General features: G+C 43.2%; 1 protein-coding gene across 2 annotated transcripts; it reads left to right on the forward strand.

Moving 5' to 3' along the window:
- The first annotated feature begins 417 nt into the window (after nucleotides 1-417).
- Nucleotides 418-18,786, forward strand: LOC119853938 (centriole, cilia and spindle associated protein). Of its 2 annotated transcripts, XR_005292275.2 has the most exons (4): nucleotides 441-879; nucleotides 9,796-10,064; nucleotides 11,720-11,835; nucleotides 14,598-14,735. XR_005292275.2 is itself a non-coding variant. In XM_038397615.2 (3 exons), the coding sequence occupies exons 1-3, from the start codon at nucleotides 531-533 to the stop codon at nucleotides 14,769-14,771; spliced, it is 792 nt and encodes a 263-aa protein (XP_038253543.1). In that variant the 5' UTR covers nucleotides 418-530; the 3' UTR covers nucleotides 14,772-18,786. The 2 variants fall into 2 exon arrangements, 1 of the variants encoding a protein (XP_038253543.1); XM_038397615.2 differs by lacking the exon at nucleotides 11,720-11,835 and having other exon boundaries at nucleotides 418-879; nucleotides 14,598-18,786.
- Nucleotides 18,787-19,254: the final 468 nt, after the last annotated feature.

Here is a 19,254-nt window from a genome sequence, read left to right on the forward strand (position 1 = left end):
GGATCCGACTTTGAGGTCCAGCCCCCCTCCGCTATCAAGCAGTAGCAACTTCAGGCTCAGGGGCAGCCCCGGATCGGCAGCGGGGGGGGGGGGGATCTGCCCGTGACCGTCGTCCAAGGGCAGCCCCGCCTGTGACGGGGGGAGGAGTGGGGGGATGCGCTGCTCCAGCCCGTACGGGGTCCAGTCGCCCCGACGCCCGCCGGGACAACAGTGTCTGCAGCCCCCATCACAGCCCCAGCGGGCGGGAAACCCCGGCAGGTGGAACGTGCGGGGCCAGAGGCAGGTTGCAGCGTTCTTCCTCCGCCCCGTTCCACGGGGATCCTTTGTGACGTAGATGGGGGGGCGAGAGGGAGGGACGCGCTGCCTCCGCGGTGATTGGCCAGAGCAGGGCAGGGGCGGGCACAGAACGTCGCTGTTTGGGTTTAAACGTTCCAGCGGGAGGGGCGGGCCTAGGCGCCGGTTGCTGCGGGAGGCGGGGGCGACGAAGCCGAGCGGGGTCTCTCGAGCGGGCTCCCGGGAGCGGCCCCGGCATGGTGCCCGCGCGGCCCCGCGTGAAGAGCGAGTACATGAAGCGCTTCAAGGAGCCCAAGTGGGAGTCGTGCGGCCCCTGCTACTGGGAGCTGCTGCGCTACCGCCTCAGCCGCCGCTTGCTGGAGCAGGCGCACCGGCCCTGGCTCTGGGACGGCTGGGAGCCGGGCAGCAGCGGCAGCAGCGCCGGCTCCCCCTCGCCCCCCGGCACCAGCCCCCCGGCCGCGCCGCCGCCGCCGCAGCAGCAGGAGGCGGCAGAGCCAAGCGCGTCGGGGCCCGGCGGCCGCCGCCGCGTTGGGGAGCCGGGAGCAGCGGGGAAGGCGAAGCTGGCGGAGCCCCTGCGCGCAGCGGGTAGGTAGCAGGCGGGGCCGGGGGCGGCGGAGGGGCTGGGCCGCGACTGCCCGTGGGCAGGTGTTTCCCGCCCCTGGTATGGGGCCGGGTGGGAAGCGGGCGTCAAACCGCCCGGCTCCCCCTCTCGGGCTGCTCCTGGGCGCGTCGGGCCGCCCCTGAGAAGCTGCCAGACTCTGCAGCTCCGCCGGCCATCGCAGCCGCCAGTAGCGGGTTTCTGAGGGAAATCCCCGCTCTGGGTGGCGCAAGCGGAAGGCGCTTCCTGCCTTCCCTTGCGCCTGGCCTGGCTGGTGTAAGACACGGGCCTTCCTGCGCGCCCGTGGGTGGGGGAGCGGAGACTCGGTCACACTGTCCCCTCTGCGTCTCTCTTGGGGTGGGGCCTCCGGCCGTGGCGGTCTCCGCTCTCCGCCCTCCGCCGCAGGAGACTCGTGTGATGCTTGGCTGATGCCCACGAGGCATCGCTGAAACTGCTGAGGCTCCGGGTCCCTTGTCACCCCGGGCAGCAAGCGCTTTCAGTGCCCCACGCAAAAGGGGCAGGAGCAAGCAAACAAAAACCAAACTCCCCCAACCCTCCTGTGAATTGGTGCCCCTGAATGTGGTGCTTTGGTGCCCAGAGCAGCTGCCCTGTGAAGGTTTTGTTAATTTCACTCTTCTTAAAGCTGTTCCTGGCTGGGGCCTGTTGGGAGGACTGCCTGTAGGCTCAGACGGATAAGGCTGCTTTGCTTCTGCTCAGTTCCCTTTTGGAAGGCTTTTTTGTGACCCGTGTTTTTCCTTGTAAGGTTTAAATTCTGCAGGAACTGCCTATGTAGGTCTCCCCACTTGACATGAGAACTTTCCTGCTTGCCAAGGGTGATGCACAAACAGGTTTTTTTAAGCCCCCTGGCTCAAGCGATTTCGAGTTACTTGCAGCCTAGTAACCTATTGTTCACTTGGAAGCTAGTTGGTCTAGTAGTTGACTCCTACCTTCATAATTCAATACCCTTTACCTGGCTAACCAAAGAACACGCTGTACCAGTTTTCCACACCACCTTGCTGCCTTTCCTGTTGCTTCTGAGTTCAATTAAAGGTCCTGGTCCCATTACAACTCTTAAGGAGCTTGGACCAAGCTACCTCTGTGCCTGCCACTTGGTTCCCAACTCTCCTCCAAGACTCCTATGCTCATGAACTGGAAGAACCCAGAATGAAGCCACTGGTAGCTGGAGGCAAAGTATTTTCGGTGCTAGTCCATTACTGTTGAACAGTTTGGCAAAGATCAGATTATATTCTAATCTTCCCACCTTCAGAGCCTGGTGCAGGATGCAGTGTTGACGTTTATTCCTGATAACAGAGGTGGTGATTTGGGATGGAATGGGGAAGTGCAAGTATAAGTGACTGTACCTTAGGCTCTGGTCCACTTGAGTCCTTTACTTTTCATTTTACCTTATTTTCAGTGCCTACATGCTACTCTAATATTTAGAAAACTCCAAAATTAGAAATGTGGAGAGATTTTATTTAAATGGATATTTTTTCTTCAAAATATTGAGAATATTTTGGTTTGTGAAAACAATGAATCTTGGTGTTGTGGCACTGTAAATAATTGTCTTTAAAAAAACCCTGTTTTTTTCCTTTGAGTCTTATCTATAATGAAGTATAGACAGTCCTCTAGTTCATCCTTGCAATAATAAGACTACAAAAAACAACAGCCTGGGATGTTAAATTGCATTGTATTGTACACTTGTAGCTCAGGGAATTATATAATTCCAGATTAAGTGAATGTCTGGTATGTTTCATAAACACAATAACCTTGGAAATTGAAGCTCTCTGTGCATCATATGGACAGCACCTGTGCACATCTTCCTGCTCTGCCCTGTTGATGTGCCTTGCATACCCTAGAGAGGCTATTTCTAGGGCAAGTGCAGCTGATTCTCATGCTCATTCATTGCTTATCTTCTGTCAAGACTGCCAACACAGGTGCTAGTTGTGATAACTGGCTATGTGGACCCTTGTCCACTACGAATTCTCGTCACCCAGCATTGTGTAGTAACTACTTTCAGTTATCCCTAAACTGTATTGTATTCTAGCCAGTCACACAAGTGCAAGTGTGATTCGTGCAGACACCATAGGGCCTAATCCTTGGGAGTTCCTGAGCACTCGAATCTCCCATTGCAGTGAATGGGTACCTGGCACCTGCAATACAGTAACTCCTCACTTAAAGTTGTCCTGGTTAACATTGTTTTGTTGCTGATCAATTAGGGAACATGCTAGTTTAAAGTGAAATGCTCCCTTATAATGTCCTTTGGCAGCTGCCTGCTTTGTCCACTGCTTGCAGGAAGAGCAGCCCCTTGCAGCTAGCTGGTGGGGGCTTGGAACCAGGGTGGACCGGCAGCTCCCTGCTCCCATAAGTTCCCTGTGCCGCAGCTGCTCAGCAGGCTATCAAATGCCAGCAGTTCAGCTGTCCCACCCCCCACTGCTGTGTGCTGCTCCTGCCCTCTGCTTTGGAGCTGCTCCCTGGAGCCTCCTGGGTGGGTGTGGAGGGGGGGTGGTACTAATGTCAGGGTGTCCCCCTCCCCCCTGCTCCTGCACCCTGCTTATCCCATTTCCATAGAGCAGGGGTGGGGGACAGGACAGAGACTGGGCTCAGGACAGAGGGAGCTTCCTGGTAGCAGCTTCTGTCTCAATTTGCTGATCTATTAAAAAGGTAGTATACTTAGAGTGGAGTCAGCGTAGTTAAAGGAGCAATGCCCGTCTCTCTTTCACATGGGATGTGTCTCCGTCTGTGCCATGCTGTCTCCCCTCCCTTCATTTGTGCTGCCTTGTAGCTTGAGGCTACATTAACAACAATGGGTTAACCCTTGAGGGCTCAGCTAATTGCTAGTTAGCAATTTAGCTAATTAAATTAGCTAATTGCTAATTTAGTACTAAGGCATCCCCTGAGAAATATCCCACCCTCTAACTTCACCACCTCAACCAAGCTTCACAATCATCATCACTGTGTACAGTATTAAATTGTTTAAAACTTTGTGCGTATATGTCTTTTGTCTGGTGAAAATTTTTTTCCTTGGAACCTAACTCCCCCTATGTACATGAATTCTTATGGGGAAATTGGATTCGCTTAACATCATTTCGCTTAAAGTGGCATTTTTCAGGAACATAACTACAAGGTTAAGCGAGGAGTTACTGTGCCTCAAAGTCAGACTCTGACACATCTACAATATACTAACATGTAAATTAAGTAAATATATGAAACTCAAAATGGAAGATGTGATAAGCAGCCATACTGTGTATATGGATGTATTAGGGCATCTATACTGTTAAGCGCTTTGTGAGGTGAAACGCTTTAACCACTGAAGTACCACGTATTCCTTTTAACACCTCTTTTCTTGCAGCGTTTTTTGTAAAATGAAGGTGGTATTGAAGTACCAGGTACATTGATGACTGTAAATCACGCATTGTGATGACCCAGGCTAGTGGGAAACTGTAACTGCAGCATTTGTGGTGTATCTTTAAAGAAACAAACTCTTCTCCTGATTCACAGCTACTTATGTAAATTGTTGCTATGGTATCAGTGTATCTTTATAATTGCATAAGCAGGTTCTGTGGCAAAAAACAGCAGCAGCAAGGAAGGCTACATGCCAGTTACTGGAGTTTTGAGAACGTTGTATCTTTAGAGTATGTCTACGCCACATACCACCATCAATGGTGTGTGTAGCTATGTGCTGTTGTGAAATCAGGCTGTGTTGACACTACCGTGCATACCTACGCATAATGGGGAGGCAGTGAGGAAAACCTCTGGTAGAGGGGAGCTGCCAGAGCCTTGCCCCATGGCCAGAGCCTTTCCCTGTGGCAGGGGAGCTGCTAGAGTCTTTCCCCACAGCAGGGGAGCGACAGAATAAGTACATGTATGTAGATCTCTCTTGCTGATGTGGGTAACTATCTACACTTTTTGGCCCGAGGGCCACATCAGGAATCTGAAATGGTATGGAGGGCCCAGTAGGGAAGGCTATGCCTCCCCAAACAGCCTGGCCCCACTCTGACTGATGCCCTCAGAATCTCTGACGCATCCAACCCTGCTCCCTGTCTCCTGACCGTGCATGTCCTCCTCCCCTGCAGAAACACCAACTGCTCCCTTCCTGCCCCCCAGGACCTCCTGCCCCTTATCCAACCCCGCCTCCCTCCACTTCCCACCCCCTTATCATGCTGCTCAGAGCAGCAGGACAGGCTTATTGGAAAGCCTGGGACGTGGGCGGGCGCAAGCAGCACTGTGCGCATGTGCGTGTTTAAGGAAAAGTCCCTCTTCTCTGGTCATACTGTGAACTGTTATGCTGGGTATTTTCAAAGCACAAGGAGAGGAAAATTTATGAAGAGGTAGTATCTACACTTTCCAGTCACTTCTCTTGAACAATTTCATTAGAATTAGAAGTTCTGTGTGGGTAGCTAAATATCAGCATTTTCTTTACTTAGCTCTTCCAAGCTTTGTGACTGACATCCACCCACCCACTGCAGTTATCTGATAGGGTCTTACCAGGAGATGTGCTTGTTTATCGTGCACTATGCATTTCTTTTTGTTTTTAGAGCTAAGACTGCAACTTTATTCATTACGTTAATTTTGTACTAAAAATCTTGTGCCTTTTTTTGTATGGCTATTGTGAGATTTGTGCATTGCTTGTGGTTAGCACTACTTGTTCTAATTTAGGAATATTTCACTGTTGCAGCGACATTTATGGGGACTACTGCTTCTTCCTTCCTTGGTCCTTTTGTGTAGCAGTCTTTCCTGAAGAAATAAGTCCTATTTAGATTTCAGTGCTGGTTAGCGCACATCTTAAGTCTTATCACATAGAAAGTTGTCATACAGGCTTATGTTCATTTAGAAGGGAGCCACTTAACACAAGAGTTGGCGTGCCAAATAAAGATCCCATCCACATGGCCTTTGTCAACTAACTTGAAAACTGTTTCTTTCCTTAACATGGTCTGCATCCACATTACACATTCTATAGAGTCATAGAAATGTGGGGCTGGAAGGGATCTGTCATTTAGTTCAGCCCCTTGTACTGAGGCAGGATCAAGTATACCTAGACTATTTTTGACAGATGTTTGTCGAACCTGTTAGTTAAAAACTCCAATGACTGGGATTCCACATCCTCCTTTAGAAGACTATATTCCAATTTTTAACTTCCCTTCTAGTTATAAAGATTTTCCTAATATCTAACCTAAATATCCCTTGCTGAAGATTAAGCCCATTACTTCTTGTCCCAAGGGCGATAGCTCAGTGGTTTGAGCATTGGCCTGCTTAAACGCAGGGTTGTGAGTTCAATCCTTGAGGGGGCCATTTAGGGATCTGGGGCAAAAATTGGGGATTGGCCCTGCTTTGAGCAGGGGGTGGGACTAGATCTCCTGAGGGTTCCTTCCAACCCTGATATTCTAAGAATCATAGAATAGAATCAATCTTCAGTGGACATGGAGATCAATTGATCAACAGCTGTTAGTGTATTTGAAGACTTATCAGGTCCTCACTCAGTTGTCTTCTCTCCAGATTAAACATGCCCAGGTTTTAAACGTTTCCTCATGGGTCAGGTTTTCTGAAGCCTTTATCACTTTTGCTAATCATCTCTGGACTCTTTCTCCAATTTTTCCATATCTATTTTTTGTGTGGCTCCCAGAATTGGATACAGTACTCCAGTGCTAAGCAGGCAGCTATCTCCCATGTCTTGCATACACACACCTGTTAGTACATCCCAGAATATAAACCACTTTAGCAACTGCACCACACTGACAGATACAGGTCATAAACAAGATTCTGGTGTGGAGGTGTTGATGGCACTGATGGATACAGATCGATGGCTCACTTTTCATCCTCCTTTAAAGAATCCCCTGTTGCCTCTTACAACATATCAATGTGTTAACACAAGGACTCGTCCTGGTTTTATTAAGTGTAATTTTTACTGGTACAGGTTCTGTGCTGGAGAATTATTCAAATGCTGTGTAGCTGTAGTGTGACCCAATCCACTGTCAAGTGGCTTAAAGAGGTGTTGAACTGATAATAGCGCTGTGCTGGAGAAGAGGCAGGGAAGAATGACTGCTGTTGACTGTGGGAATTGCACTCTACAGACTCTGCATCCTGTACTCTGTATATGGAGGATATTCTTTCTCACCCCTACTTTTTTGTTTGTGAAGCTTTGCAGGCCAGTATATTACTGAATCTGTTTGTTTCTTTTGGTAACTTTATTAAATTTCCCACCTCTCCTGTTGACTTCCCCAGTCCACTAGCTACTCCCGCCTCAAGCTAGATGAATTTTCCCATTCCATATGGTGTTTAAAAGTACTAAGAATTAGTAGTAATCTGACACCATATGTTTGCATATGCTATCCCACTTCCCAGGCAGTTCATCTCTATTGGCTAAAGAATTTGTGTTCTTAGTTTCCACAGTGGGCAGATGTTGACTTTGAAAAAGCTGGCAAGCTGTGGTGACAACCTATGGCCAAAACCACCAAGCCTAAAAATAATTTTGACTATTTCCTCTTATGTGACTGCCTTTTCCTGCACTAGCTAAGTACCCAAACTGTACTAGAGTTTACATGCTCAGTAAAATCATAAGCTTGCTTTTGAAAGTTGGGTCCAATAGGAGCTGTCTAAACTATGGGCATCTCTTTACCTTCAACCATACACATTTTAAAACTATAAATAAACCAAAATACTTCATTAAATTTTCTGATCTCGATAAATTTTTGTTCTTGGCTTGCTCTCAATTCCTGACTGAGGGTAGATCTCTGTTCATAGTGTTGGCATCTGGAGAATGGGAATGGAAGACAAGCTCCCAGTCTGCTCTACAGCGCAAACATGGCATGAGTTCATGAGTCTAGGGATGGGGGATGTATGTGCTGCTGCCCACCAGGTGCCATTGTGGAGTTTAAAACTGGATGCTTGGGGGTATTGGGTTAGCCTTGCATTTGGGCATAGAGACTACCAGCAGGATAGTAGTACTTTGATTTACATTGTGATCACCATGTCTTCATAACAGAAAAATGACTTTTATTTAAAGTAGAACTTGCAGAATAGTCTGTTCTAAGGTCTTTCCATAATCTCCTCTTGTGCCCTAATATTTTTGTCATTAACTTTTAAAACAGTTTGGCTTTTACTGTACATTTCAAAGAAAAATTTCCCTTTTTACATATTTGTTACATTTTGCCCAGACCAGTAACAACTCAGGGCAGGGAGAACTACACAAGGATTTTTGCAGGGGGAGGGGAGGATTCATTTTCTGGGATGGAAACAGTTTTGTTTTCTTACAAGAAAGAGGGAAGCCTTCTGGCATTTGAATGAACTTTGTAACAGTTAAGTTTCAGAGTAGCAGCTGTGTTAGTCTGTATTTGCAAAAAGAAGAGGAGTACTTGTGGCACCTTAGACTAACAAATTTATTAGAGCATAAGCTTTCGTGAGCTACAGCTTCATCGGATGAAGTGAGCTGTAGCTCACAAAAGCTTATGCTCAAATTTGTTAGTCTCTAAGGTGCCACAAGTACTGCTCTTCTTCTTTTTTCTAACAGTTAATTCATCTGTGTACTGTGAACCAGGGGTCTGTGTCATAGATAGAACCTTGAAAGGCCCTTCTTGAATGCATGTAGAACACTCTTTGGAACTGTGCTGACCAAGCTGGGGAAAAATCCTAGTGTCCACTCAGGACAAGTATCAAACTGCTTTTCTGAAGTGTCACTGTGCATGGTCAACAGATAGTTAACATCAGGGACAATGGCAATGAGTTGCCAGTCTGAGTGGGGGATGTCTGGAAAGGCTGAGAGGAAGTGGAGCACAATAAACCACTGTGGAAGTGGAAGAACGAGGAGAACACTAGAGCAGAGCTGCCAGTTAAGAGTGGAGTATGATGGAGGTTGGGGCTCAGTTTGAATGTTCGTGACCCAATGGAGGCAGGGGAGAATGAGCATAGGCTTTCTAACTAAACTCAGGTAATCTGAAGGCAAGCGATAGTCTAACTCTTCTTGCAAAGGCAGGTTGTGAAATAAAACTCGATTTTTAGGAGCAAGATGGCTTCTCTAACACTGAAGTCCTGCAGTGCTGGACAGTTGAATTTGCTGGCCATTCTTTTGATTGCATATTAAGTACACTTGTGTAAAACAACTTACTTAAAACAACTTCATCAGCAAAAAGAACAAACCCTCAAATACCTGGGGAAAAAATAACCCTGTTGACTTTTGGTGTTTTGAAAGGAATCTGCAGAGAGCAGTATTATAGGCTCTGCGCCAAGCATGGCACAGTGTGGTAAGTGGGACACTTACAGAAAGCTATTTTGGGAAGCGTTTTTTCCCATGGAAATATCAACAGGATACAGTTGGCAAAAGTGTTGTGTAATCAGGAAGCACAAAAGCTTTCACATGAGGAAGCCCAAATTCAAAGTCCCTTTTGTAAGGGTAGATGCTACTATAGCGTGAGGTCCTGTTTCACATACTCTGATCAAATCTGTCGCTATCTTCAGTGTACCTGGTAGAGTTTAAATGCCATGTCAACATATTTGTTAGCTACATGGAAAAAGTTGCAAGAAGATGGAATAGGTAGGCTAGGGAGTTGCTGGAAATGCTGCTGATAGACTTGAGTACCATGAGAGCTGTCAAGTGCTGCTAGGTGGCTTTGGTCACACCCTTATATTGAATGCACTTGTTTAAGTATTTGATACTTGATGTCCAAAACTACAAAATGACTAGCATACTCCTTATGCCAGTCTGACACTAATGAGGGGAAGATGTTTTGTATAAATGAAACTTAATGGAGGTGCATCTGCAGTCATGCAACTGGGGGCTGTTCCTTTTTATCTTTCAATACAACTTCAGGAAGAGTGGTTTTTTGTTTTTTTAAAACTGTCGTTCAGGCATGCATATGTATGCAGTCTTTTGCTAAATGTTTTAAAGTCTAACTGCTTTATTTTCCCCTTAGAGAAAGAAACAGAGGGAGACAACCAAGAAAAAGTTGCAGAACAGACTTTGGTAAAAGAAACTGACAGATCAACCAGCCGTACAGGACAACATCCAAGTCGAAGTGCCTTGTCCAGTCAGAAAGATCGAAGATCAGCTAAAAGTCCTCAAAGGACAGATGCAGCAAAGGAGCATAAACATCCATTTGCTTTATATGGCTGGGGAGAAAAACATACAGATACCGGGAGCCAGAAAACTCACAACGTCTGTGCTTCTGCTTCAGCACATGAAGTAAGCGAACATTTGGATTTTTTTAACAGTTTAGTTTCCCCCCACATCTATAGGGAAAGAAGAATAATACTGATTATCTATAAATAAAATTCTCTCTCCTCTTATTGTAACTAGTTAACAATGTTATAACCTTCTTTAACCTGCATCCAGGACTTCTTTGGGGCATTAATGTCTTAAAGTTTTCCTAGCTTAGCCATGCTATGTTATTTTGTCACTGTATTAGGGAGTGGTGGACTTTGGGAGTGGTGGACTGGGAGGCATTAGATTTGAAATACCTAAATTCTCTAGAGCTCCAGGCCTGAATCCTATAGGACTCACTTGGATTTATCTTTTCCAAGTTTAGGAAAATTGAGTACTATGTGTTTTCACTTAAACAGTAGGTGTCCCCTGCCCTACGAATGCAAAGTTAAGGCTTAAGCAGCAAAAATCAGTCACTTCTTAAAAATTTTTGGGTGTCCACTTTCACATCCCGCAGGACTGACTGTCAATGTTAAGTACCCACCCTCTGAAACTCAGGTTGTTGAGGTGACAAACTGGGCATCTAAAAACATAGGCGCCCAAAATCACTGATCGCTTTAGGAAAATCTTGCCTTAAGGACATCAGAATGGCTCTTCTAACAGATGCCTTTCCTTTCATTGGCTTTCACCCTTTGACCCAGTGTGTAAATGCATACATTCTTTATATACATTTCAATTCAAACTCTACGGTTGAAGTCATACCCATGGTTTGAGTGCACGGTTCCTTTAAAGACTGTTAGAATTTAAAAAACTCCAGGAAATTCAGTTAAGGTTGCACTCTCCAAACAAGGAACACAACCTATCTTAATTCTACCCTGAAGAAAATCAAATTCACAATCAAGGCTTTATTTCAGTGATGACCACAAGAACTAAAATGCTTTGGTCTTAACTGTAGTGATTGTGCCACTCTGTCATACAGTACGTAATTTATAAACGTCTTCCTAGACAAACAGTATAGTGAATGCACATCCCAACCCTCCCCTCCCCTCTTCATTAAGGGCCTACGCCTGTGAGATGCTGAAGATGGGGTCCTGTTATCTATGTAGATGCCAATTATCCAACTATCATTGGACATGGTAATGTCTTATTATAGAACTTGGGTGGGGAGAGCAACTGCTTATGAAGAATCAAAGTCTCCGTCTGAAGAATCCAAATGAACTTGGACCAGTACTTTGGTTCCATCACTAACTTTTCAAGCACACAGATTACTTCTACTGTAGCTTCTACTGTAAGAAAACTAGTGAATAAGTCTATAGCTGGTTTTGGTTGGATCTATGAATGCTGCTGCAGTTCTCACAGCTATATCCACACTACAGAGCTGATATCTACATAGCCCCCTAGTGTAGACGCAGCCTGTGCTGACAAGTTTTTATGCTGGTATGGGAACACCCCCACACATGATAGCGATGCCAACAGAAACGCACTTCTGTCAGTACAGCTGTGTCTATACTGGGGCTTTTGTCTGCATATCTGGTCAGTCGGGTGTAGTTTTTTCACACCTCCTGACTGACATAGATGTGCAGATAGAAGCTTTAAATGTCCCCTAATTTCTGAACTGCCAATCACTTTCAAAAGTTCCAGACTAAATGACCCCTTGGTGCAGCCTCTGATTAATGCATAGTTCTTTCTTATTTCAGCGCTACTGGGGGAAAAAAGTGGATGAAATAAATGTACTCCCACAGTCTGAACTCCATAAGTGAAAGTCGATCAGAAGTGGGCAGTTAGCAGCAAGTGTCCCAAAGCAGACAGACAGGTAGACGAGCTCAAGCCTAGAAATAAGTGCTTCAGCTATTGATGAGTGAATCCCTCTGCGTCAGTCCCTTGGAAGCTGAGTAACATTATGAAGTTGTAAATGTTGAACCTGGTAGTGTTACTGGCTAGTAAAATGTTATGTCTGAATAACAACTCATTATTCCAAAATGGTGACACTTCTGACTGTTGTAACACACTATCTTACAGAATGGCTGACCTTGACCTTGTCTGGGCCTGAGCCCTTTATTCCTTGTTCACCCAAAACTCCTGCTCAAGTCAATGGGTGTTTTTTGGTACACAAAGACTAGGCTTTACTGGGGGGGGTGTCTCATCATTGTAGTATGTCAAGGTCTGATGTCCCATGACAGTGGACCAAGGGTATGGCTATGCTGCATAGCACACCTGGGTCTGTGGGACTCATTCTTTCCAAGCTCTCACGCAAATGTCCACATTGCATTGCTATGTGAGTGTCTCGGGCATGCCGATGCAGACACTCTAGGGCTTGGGTCATTGCCCATCCTGTGGAACTTGACTGGAGCCTACCAATGCATTCAGGCAAGCCATTTGAGTCTGCATGCTCCTAGCATCCAGAGTCATCAACTTGGATCCAGCACTGGAGGAAGATCTTCTCCAGCTCACACGCTCTCCTATTTTGGTAATTGGCCAGAGTATCTGACAGATACTGATGGATGTTTTGGCAGCAGTAATTGTCCTACTGATGGCCTCTCTTGGCAGAGGGTCACAGATATGGCAGCTGCAACCTCACTGAAGCTGCTCATGCTTACTGTCATAGTCGCAGATTCCCCATATGTAGGCTGATTGCTTCTGGAGCAGGCCCACAAGCATGGATTGGTGGGATCACATCATGCAGACCTGGGATGACTAACATTTCTTCCAGAACTCTTCATGAAAAAGCAGATGTTTCTCAAGGCTTATGATCAAACAGCTGCAAGTGGGTAGTGGTTTCTGCAGCTGCATAATCTCTCTAATACAAGGCCTTTATGTACAGTCAAGTTGCCTTTTAATTAGGTGTAACTATTGGCCATTTAGATCTGCTGGAATATGGTATCACATTTATTTTTTAATACATGTGTTCCAGAACCATAGTTCCACAGGTTTTTGGGATGGGGGTGGGGAGGCTGACTATGACCAATGCCACTGAAAATAGGTGCAAATGTGTGTTTTATTGGATAGCAGCGTGCATGATCCCCCAAATCAACTTTTTGGAAGTCCACATATTAACCATTCTTAATATAGAAAAAGACTTGCTTGTCTTTTCTCTTCTACAGCATGTTCCTTAGTCTATCCTATAGAATGTAGAACCTTATTTGGCTAATCTTGGGGTACTTATAGATGCTGGCCAAATTATGGAGATGCTGGTTGTGAGTCCGTAGTTAAGGTTGAGTTCTGTCTTGCTCTTGCACTGACATTATATGTTTGATTTCTGAAAAATGCTCTGAACCTATAGCACTTAGAGTACACCATGACATTCTTTTAAAATGTACAAGCAAATCAGTTAGTTCGAGTTTTAAAATTAACAGTGGGTCCTAAAATTTTTGCTGTAGCCTTTTCCTGAATGATGTTAGGAATGGAATAATGCTCTTAATTTTCCATATAGTTAAAGCTCATGGAAATCTTGTGCATAATTACATTTGAAGAAATTAGGCTGTAATTAAGCTACATTTAATTGAACTGTTATGATTCTATAGGGTCAGTTCAATAGCTCAAGGGACTCCTGAAGTGGAGCCGTCACACTGGCTGCAACTCAAGCCAACCATCAGCCTTACTCTACAGTTTACTTGCATGCGACCATTCTATTGATTGTATTGACTCATCAGTATGAGGGAGACTTGACACCTCCTCCAAGGTTCTCCAACAGCCTACTAACTTGGGTGTCAGTGTTTGAAAGGTTCTCTAGGGCTCTGCTGTGCACAGAAGGAGCACTGTTGGGATAACTGAGGAAGGAATGCAGGCCCAGATGTTGGGACTTGGGGGCTGGCTCCCGTTTCTCTCATTCACATACTTTCGGTCTCTCAAACACTGCCCTTTAAACCAATATGTCGGTAGCAAACTAAGGATCAATTTTGTAAGTACAGTATGCTTTGAATGTTAAGGACTGCTGTGGTGTACTGATGAATCTCCCCTTAAGTTAAAATAAAAATAAGATTAATCTTCAGATCAATAGAAATATCTTATGATTGCATTCTTTTGGGTTTTGGTGTTTACATATGAATTTTTAAAAACCAAAATTTCCAAAAGGAAGGAAAAATTAAGTTAGAGATGTACTCAACTGTAACTCCATTTTAAGGGTAAGATGAAAATTGCAGGGGTGTGGTAATTCTTAAAAAACCAAGCACTGCAAATGCAGGAAATTCAGTTAGGATTACACTTCACAGATTCAAACATGTTAAAGTAAGGAAATACAAACTCAAGGCTATCAAGCAACCTAAACTCTACCTTGGAGTGAAATCATGAAGGGAGGAAAGAGTGGGGGTGGAAATCCCAATTGTTAAAGTTCAGTTTAATCTAATCTGAGACCACAAACACTAAAATGCCGCCCTTTTGTGATTAGTGGCAGCAACATATTTACCCCAGGGTGTTCTATAATCTCTTTGGAATCCTATACTAATGGGGAATCAAATTGTTCCCTTTGTTGGCTTGGAGTGAAGGTTGAGGATACATTTTTAAATAACTTTGTTTTCTTGAATAAAAATTAGACTTACTTTTTCCACAAAATTGACTGTACTTCTAAATTCTTGGTAGATTCATGAGTCTGCACTACGAGCAAAGAACAGAAGGCAAGTGGAGAAAAGGAAATTGTCTCAAAGGCGAGTGCACTCTACAGATGTGGATCGAACCTGGAGAGTAAAGCCTTCCCCTCCAGATAATCCCTGGATGACCGAGTACATGAGATGCTACTCTGCAAGAGCTCGGTGAATCAAAACTTGCTTGGACATCTCTCAAATATTTATATTAAATCAGGACACTGGTGCAAACTACTTTTGCAAGGTTTTTATAGGAGGTTTCCAGCAGTCTGTTACAATGTTTGTTTGTATTTTGGCTACCTACCTCATCAGTAGAGCGTAGAGCTGGAGCCATAACATTTGAAGATGTTTTTAAATATAGTTCCTTGAATTTTTAAATATTTCTCTTTTTCTGAAGTCTTTAAGAGGCATTTCAATGAACCTTTTGAGACAATTTCAAAATACTGAAAGTCTAAGTGAATTTTTACAAAATCTTTTATAGAATTGGTTCATTGACAAACTTTCAACTGCCCCTTTAAAAAGACCTCCCCTTTTTTTGACTCCCAAATCATGTGATCATAGTGGTGTGTTGGAAACCTTTCATAGGGTGTGACGTATGTGCCATTGCATTATTTAAAATACTTGATTCAACATCTACAAAATACCATGTAGACACCAATATCTAACCTGGAAGCCAGTGGTTCTGGTACACAATCTGAGACCCACTGAATACTGGCCTCATGAAAACAGCTGTTAGTGATTGTCTGTTATATAGTGGAGACTTTTTTAAATACTTGATATTTCTCTAAACTTTCAGTAATTAGTGAATCATGCAGATATTCTTCAATTGAGTTTCATTGCTGTTTTTAAAATGTCAGTGGAATAGATTAATATGATCTAGTTATTGTGGTGACTTATTTTCCAAGTGAGAAGCCACAGGATTAATTTGTGATTACTGTGACTATTACACCAAATGACTGATGCAGACAATCATTATCTGATGGCTGTTGGTCAATAGGCAGTTGCTTGCTGTACCAGTCTTGACCTGATACCATCATACTGAGTTAGTAAAAACACCCATTTTGTGCTTAATCATTTCAATACCACCCTCTCAATGAAGACTGTATATACTTCAAAATATACTTCATTGACCAGACACCAGCAGATTCATTAAAGGCTTGTTTATTTTGTTTGTTTTAATGTTTGTATCTGGAGAGTGGAGAGAGTATTTCACTGGTATGCATTCCATTTGGTTTAGTATGGTTAATGATACTTTGCTAGAGGTTCTAGATTTGCAGAACAATTTTGGTAAACATTTACAAATGAAGTTTTCATGGGGTCATATCTGTCCTGGGGGCGCATTCATAACTCCCTACTAAGGGGAAAGAAAAACAAACCCCTTAGTAACTGGAGACTAATGAAATCTCTTGGCTGTTTTTACTTGGTGGATCTGTTTTTTGTACAATGTAGGACTGCCAGTAATGTTGGCTCCTCAATTTGTTTCTTTACTCAGTTGTTCTAAATGGAATTTTTAGTTTTGTAGTAAATGTGAGCTTAAACAGATCCTTGCAATAGTTGTGCTTTTTGAGATCTCTTTGAAGTGTGGCGGTGGTAATGTAGTAATTCTGAGGTTCATTCTTTTACAGTCTGCTTTGGAATCACTGACAGCTTTTGACATAGCTTGATCACACTTAACATTTCAGATTTTTTTTTAAAAATCTGTTAAGAGAAATGTTTTATGTCCCTATTATTGGAAGAGTAGTAACTGTGTGCTTAATGCATTTGACTAGTCTGCTTAACTTCACTGTAGTGAAATGCAGAAAGTAAAGTACACAAATGGCAATAAGTAAACTGGAATCCAAAAATCTAAGGTTAGTAGTAATATAGGAGTTGGTGTGACTCAGTCTAGAATAGTCAGGCTTTCCTCAACGAAAGGCTGGCTGAAACTAGCCAAATTGAAAGTCATGTTTGCTCAATCATATTTAAGTTTAAAGGGTTACTATTAGGCTAAATATTTTGAAAGTTGTATGTCACCTGAGGCCAGAGATAATTAAAACTAACTTATTAAATCCTTCTGTGTTTTGTTAAAACTAAGACATGGCCTCATTTTCTGGCTTTAAAAACTTTTCACTTACAATAGAATTACAAAAAGGAATCAAAACATCTAATATTAGATTTTATACAACTTTCTAAAAGCCTAGCCTTCTAAAACTAGTCACTAGAGGGTTTTTTAATAGACGGACCATTTGCTTTTCAGATCTAACTTCTGTTTAAAATTGAAAATATTCTGTAACTTGTGGCCAGTAACATTAAACACTAAAATTGAGCTGCTTAGTAGATCTCCCTTCCAGATCAATGCCCAGTATTGAGGACATCCTAGTCCATTGCATGTCAATTTTTTAACTTAACTGAGATCTTTCTGCTATATGGGGCCTAGTTTACTTTCCCTCAAGGTACATCTGCTGTAAACATGGTCTAATTCCAAATGCCCTCTTCTGTTCTCAGGGTTAACTTATCTTCCTGCAGACAGCAGCACAGAAGCTCCAATAGCCCTATGCTAGCAACTGTATTGGATAAACAAAAGTGGTGGTGCCCATTTCTCCACTGCTCTAAAAACTGCTTTTACTCAAACATTGGGTGCATCTCTGGCTTTGCTGGAATATTTTGAAGTACCTAATGTTTAGTCTTTCTGTTCCATACTTTCAGTGCAGATATCAAATCAGCCAAACTACTGCCTTGGTCTTCTAGTATTTAAAGATTCAGTAGGTTTGTTTAAATATCTTGTATATGGCTTATGCCCTACCTAAACTACAGCATCAGTTTCTTTGACTTTTTTTTAAAGGGGTTGTTCCGTTTTCACCCTCTGGCCAAGTTAGTTTTGACAGGAACAGCTGTTGACTAACTTGCTAAAAGGCAGTAGTGTCACAAAATCAGGTCATATGTCTGTCAGTTGGATGGCTCTGCAGTACAAGGCTGTGGCTAAAAATCACATTGAATTATGTGCATGGACTGACTTTTTTGGTAACTCAGGTAAAGCCTGAGTTGAGAGGCAGGTTTTTCCTGGAGACTTTTTTTAATTGGGAAAGCTGCTGATCCTTCTGACTCTTCAAGATAACCTTTTGAAAATAAACACATCGGTCACAACACTTGCGGTTTGCATTAGAGATGGATTTGCTGAAGCAGACTCTCTTTGACTATGAGAAACATCTAGCTAGACTAAATGTCAAACCCTCTCAGTTTAGAGGAGACAGAAGCTTGTCTTGCACTAAGTTGATTTTAAAGAAAGTAAATCTACCAGCTTAATGAACCTCATTTTGAAGACAAGGCTTGTTTTTATTAACTTTGTGGTAAATATTTCATAGTATTTTTGCTAGTCTTCATTAAAACTCTGAAGAGTGTCCCTTCATTCACCAGATACTTAACAGCATTGTGAAACTTGATAGATTTCACTAATACAATGCTGCAGTTTGCCAACTTCAAGTTCTATGAAGACTAGTTTGGTGTACTTTGTGTACAGTGTTGCAATGAAAACCGTAAAAGAATGCCTTTGTACAATAGAGTAGCATGCTTGTGTTGAATCATGCTGTCACATCTTCCTTGCATCATGTAATTATTTACATTTCAGTGTAACAAATCAAAGTTTAAGATGCCGAAAGGGACATTGTCTAGATGTAGAGCCAAATTTGACTTATGATGAACAGTCTTGTATTCCTATAACTTGTTTTGATCTACTTTAATTGAGGCAGCAGCTGTACACCATCCAATTTTTATTCTAGCAAAAGTACATCTGTCTTTAAATATGTAAATTTTATAATGTAATGCACCAGCATTGAAAGTCTGAGTTGGACAAATGGTTATAGTGACCAAAAGTTGTTAATCTGAGGATCTATGTGCAATGAGTTGTTGGTTTCAGTCCATTCCTAGATCACTCAGCAGCAAAGCCATAAATGGAGCCTGACCCTCAACTCTACAGTTGGCTCCTCTAAAAATAGGGGTAGAAGGAGGGGAAAGCTGCCTCATGCTGTTTTGTTAGCTTTTGTGAGCACTGAATTCACTTTAAGAACTATGGGGAGAATACCATCTAAGCTTGAAGCAATATGTGACTTTTTTAGAATGTTTTTAAACAGTATTTTGTTTTTAGAGCTTCTGTATTTGTATTTAACACTATGTAGGGTCAACTTGTACATGTGAATAAAACTGAGTGACTGATAACTGGCTTAGACTCTGATTTAAACAGTGGTACAGATGTATGGTGGGGGAAGGGGGTATAGCTTTGTCAGTGTAACTGCCTCTTCACTAACCAAGTACCTATTGACTTTGCAGGCCTTAAAGTGAAAAAAGCCTATTACTGTGTACAAATACACTAAGCTTGGCTTCAACCCTGTCTGGTAATTACCCTGTACTCTGACACCACATTAGGAATAGGTACTCATATGGAAAATGAAATTGGTGCTTTTCCATCTTCTTCTGCTTGCCACTTTCCAGTATTTCTTTACCTAAATACATTTGGTATTACATTTGGTATCTTTGGAGAACTGGACTATTCTACTTTTCTCCCCCCTGCTATTGTTCCCACAGCAGTTAGGGATCATGTTACACCACACTAACAGCATTTCCTCTTCTGCTTAATGGAGAGGACAACATTGGCTTCAGTGCTCTTCACTGTTAAGTGCAGA

Source organism: Dermochelys coriacea, chromosome 3 (assembly GCF_009764565.3).
Source record: "Dermochelys coriacea isolate rDerCor1 chromosome 3, rDerCor1.pri.v4, whole genome shotgun sequence".
NCBI classification, from domain to species: Eukaryota; Metazoa; Chordata; order Testudines; family Dermochelyidae; genus Dermochelys; species Dermochelys coriacea.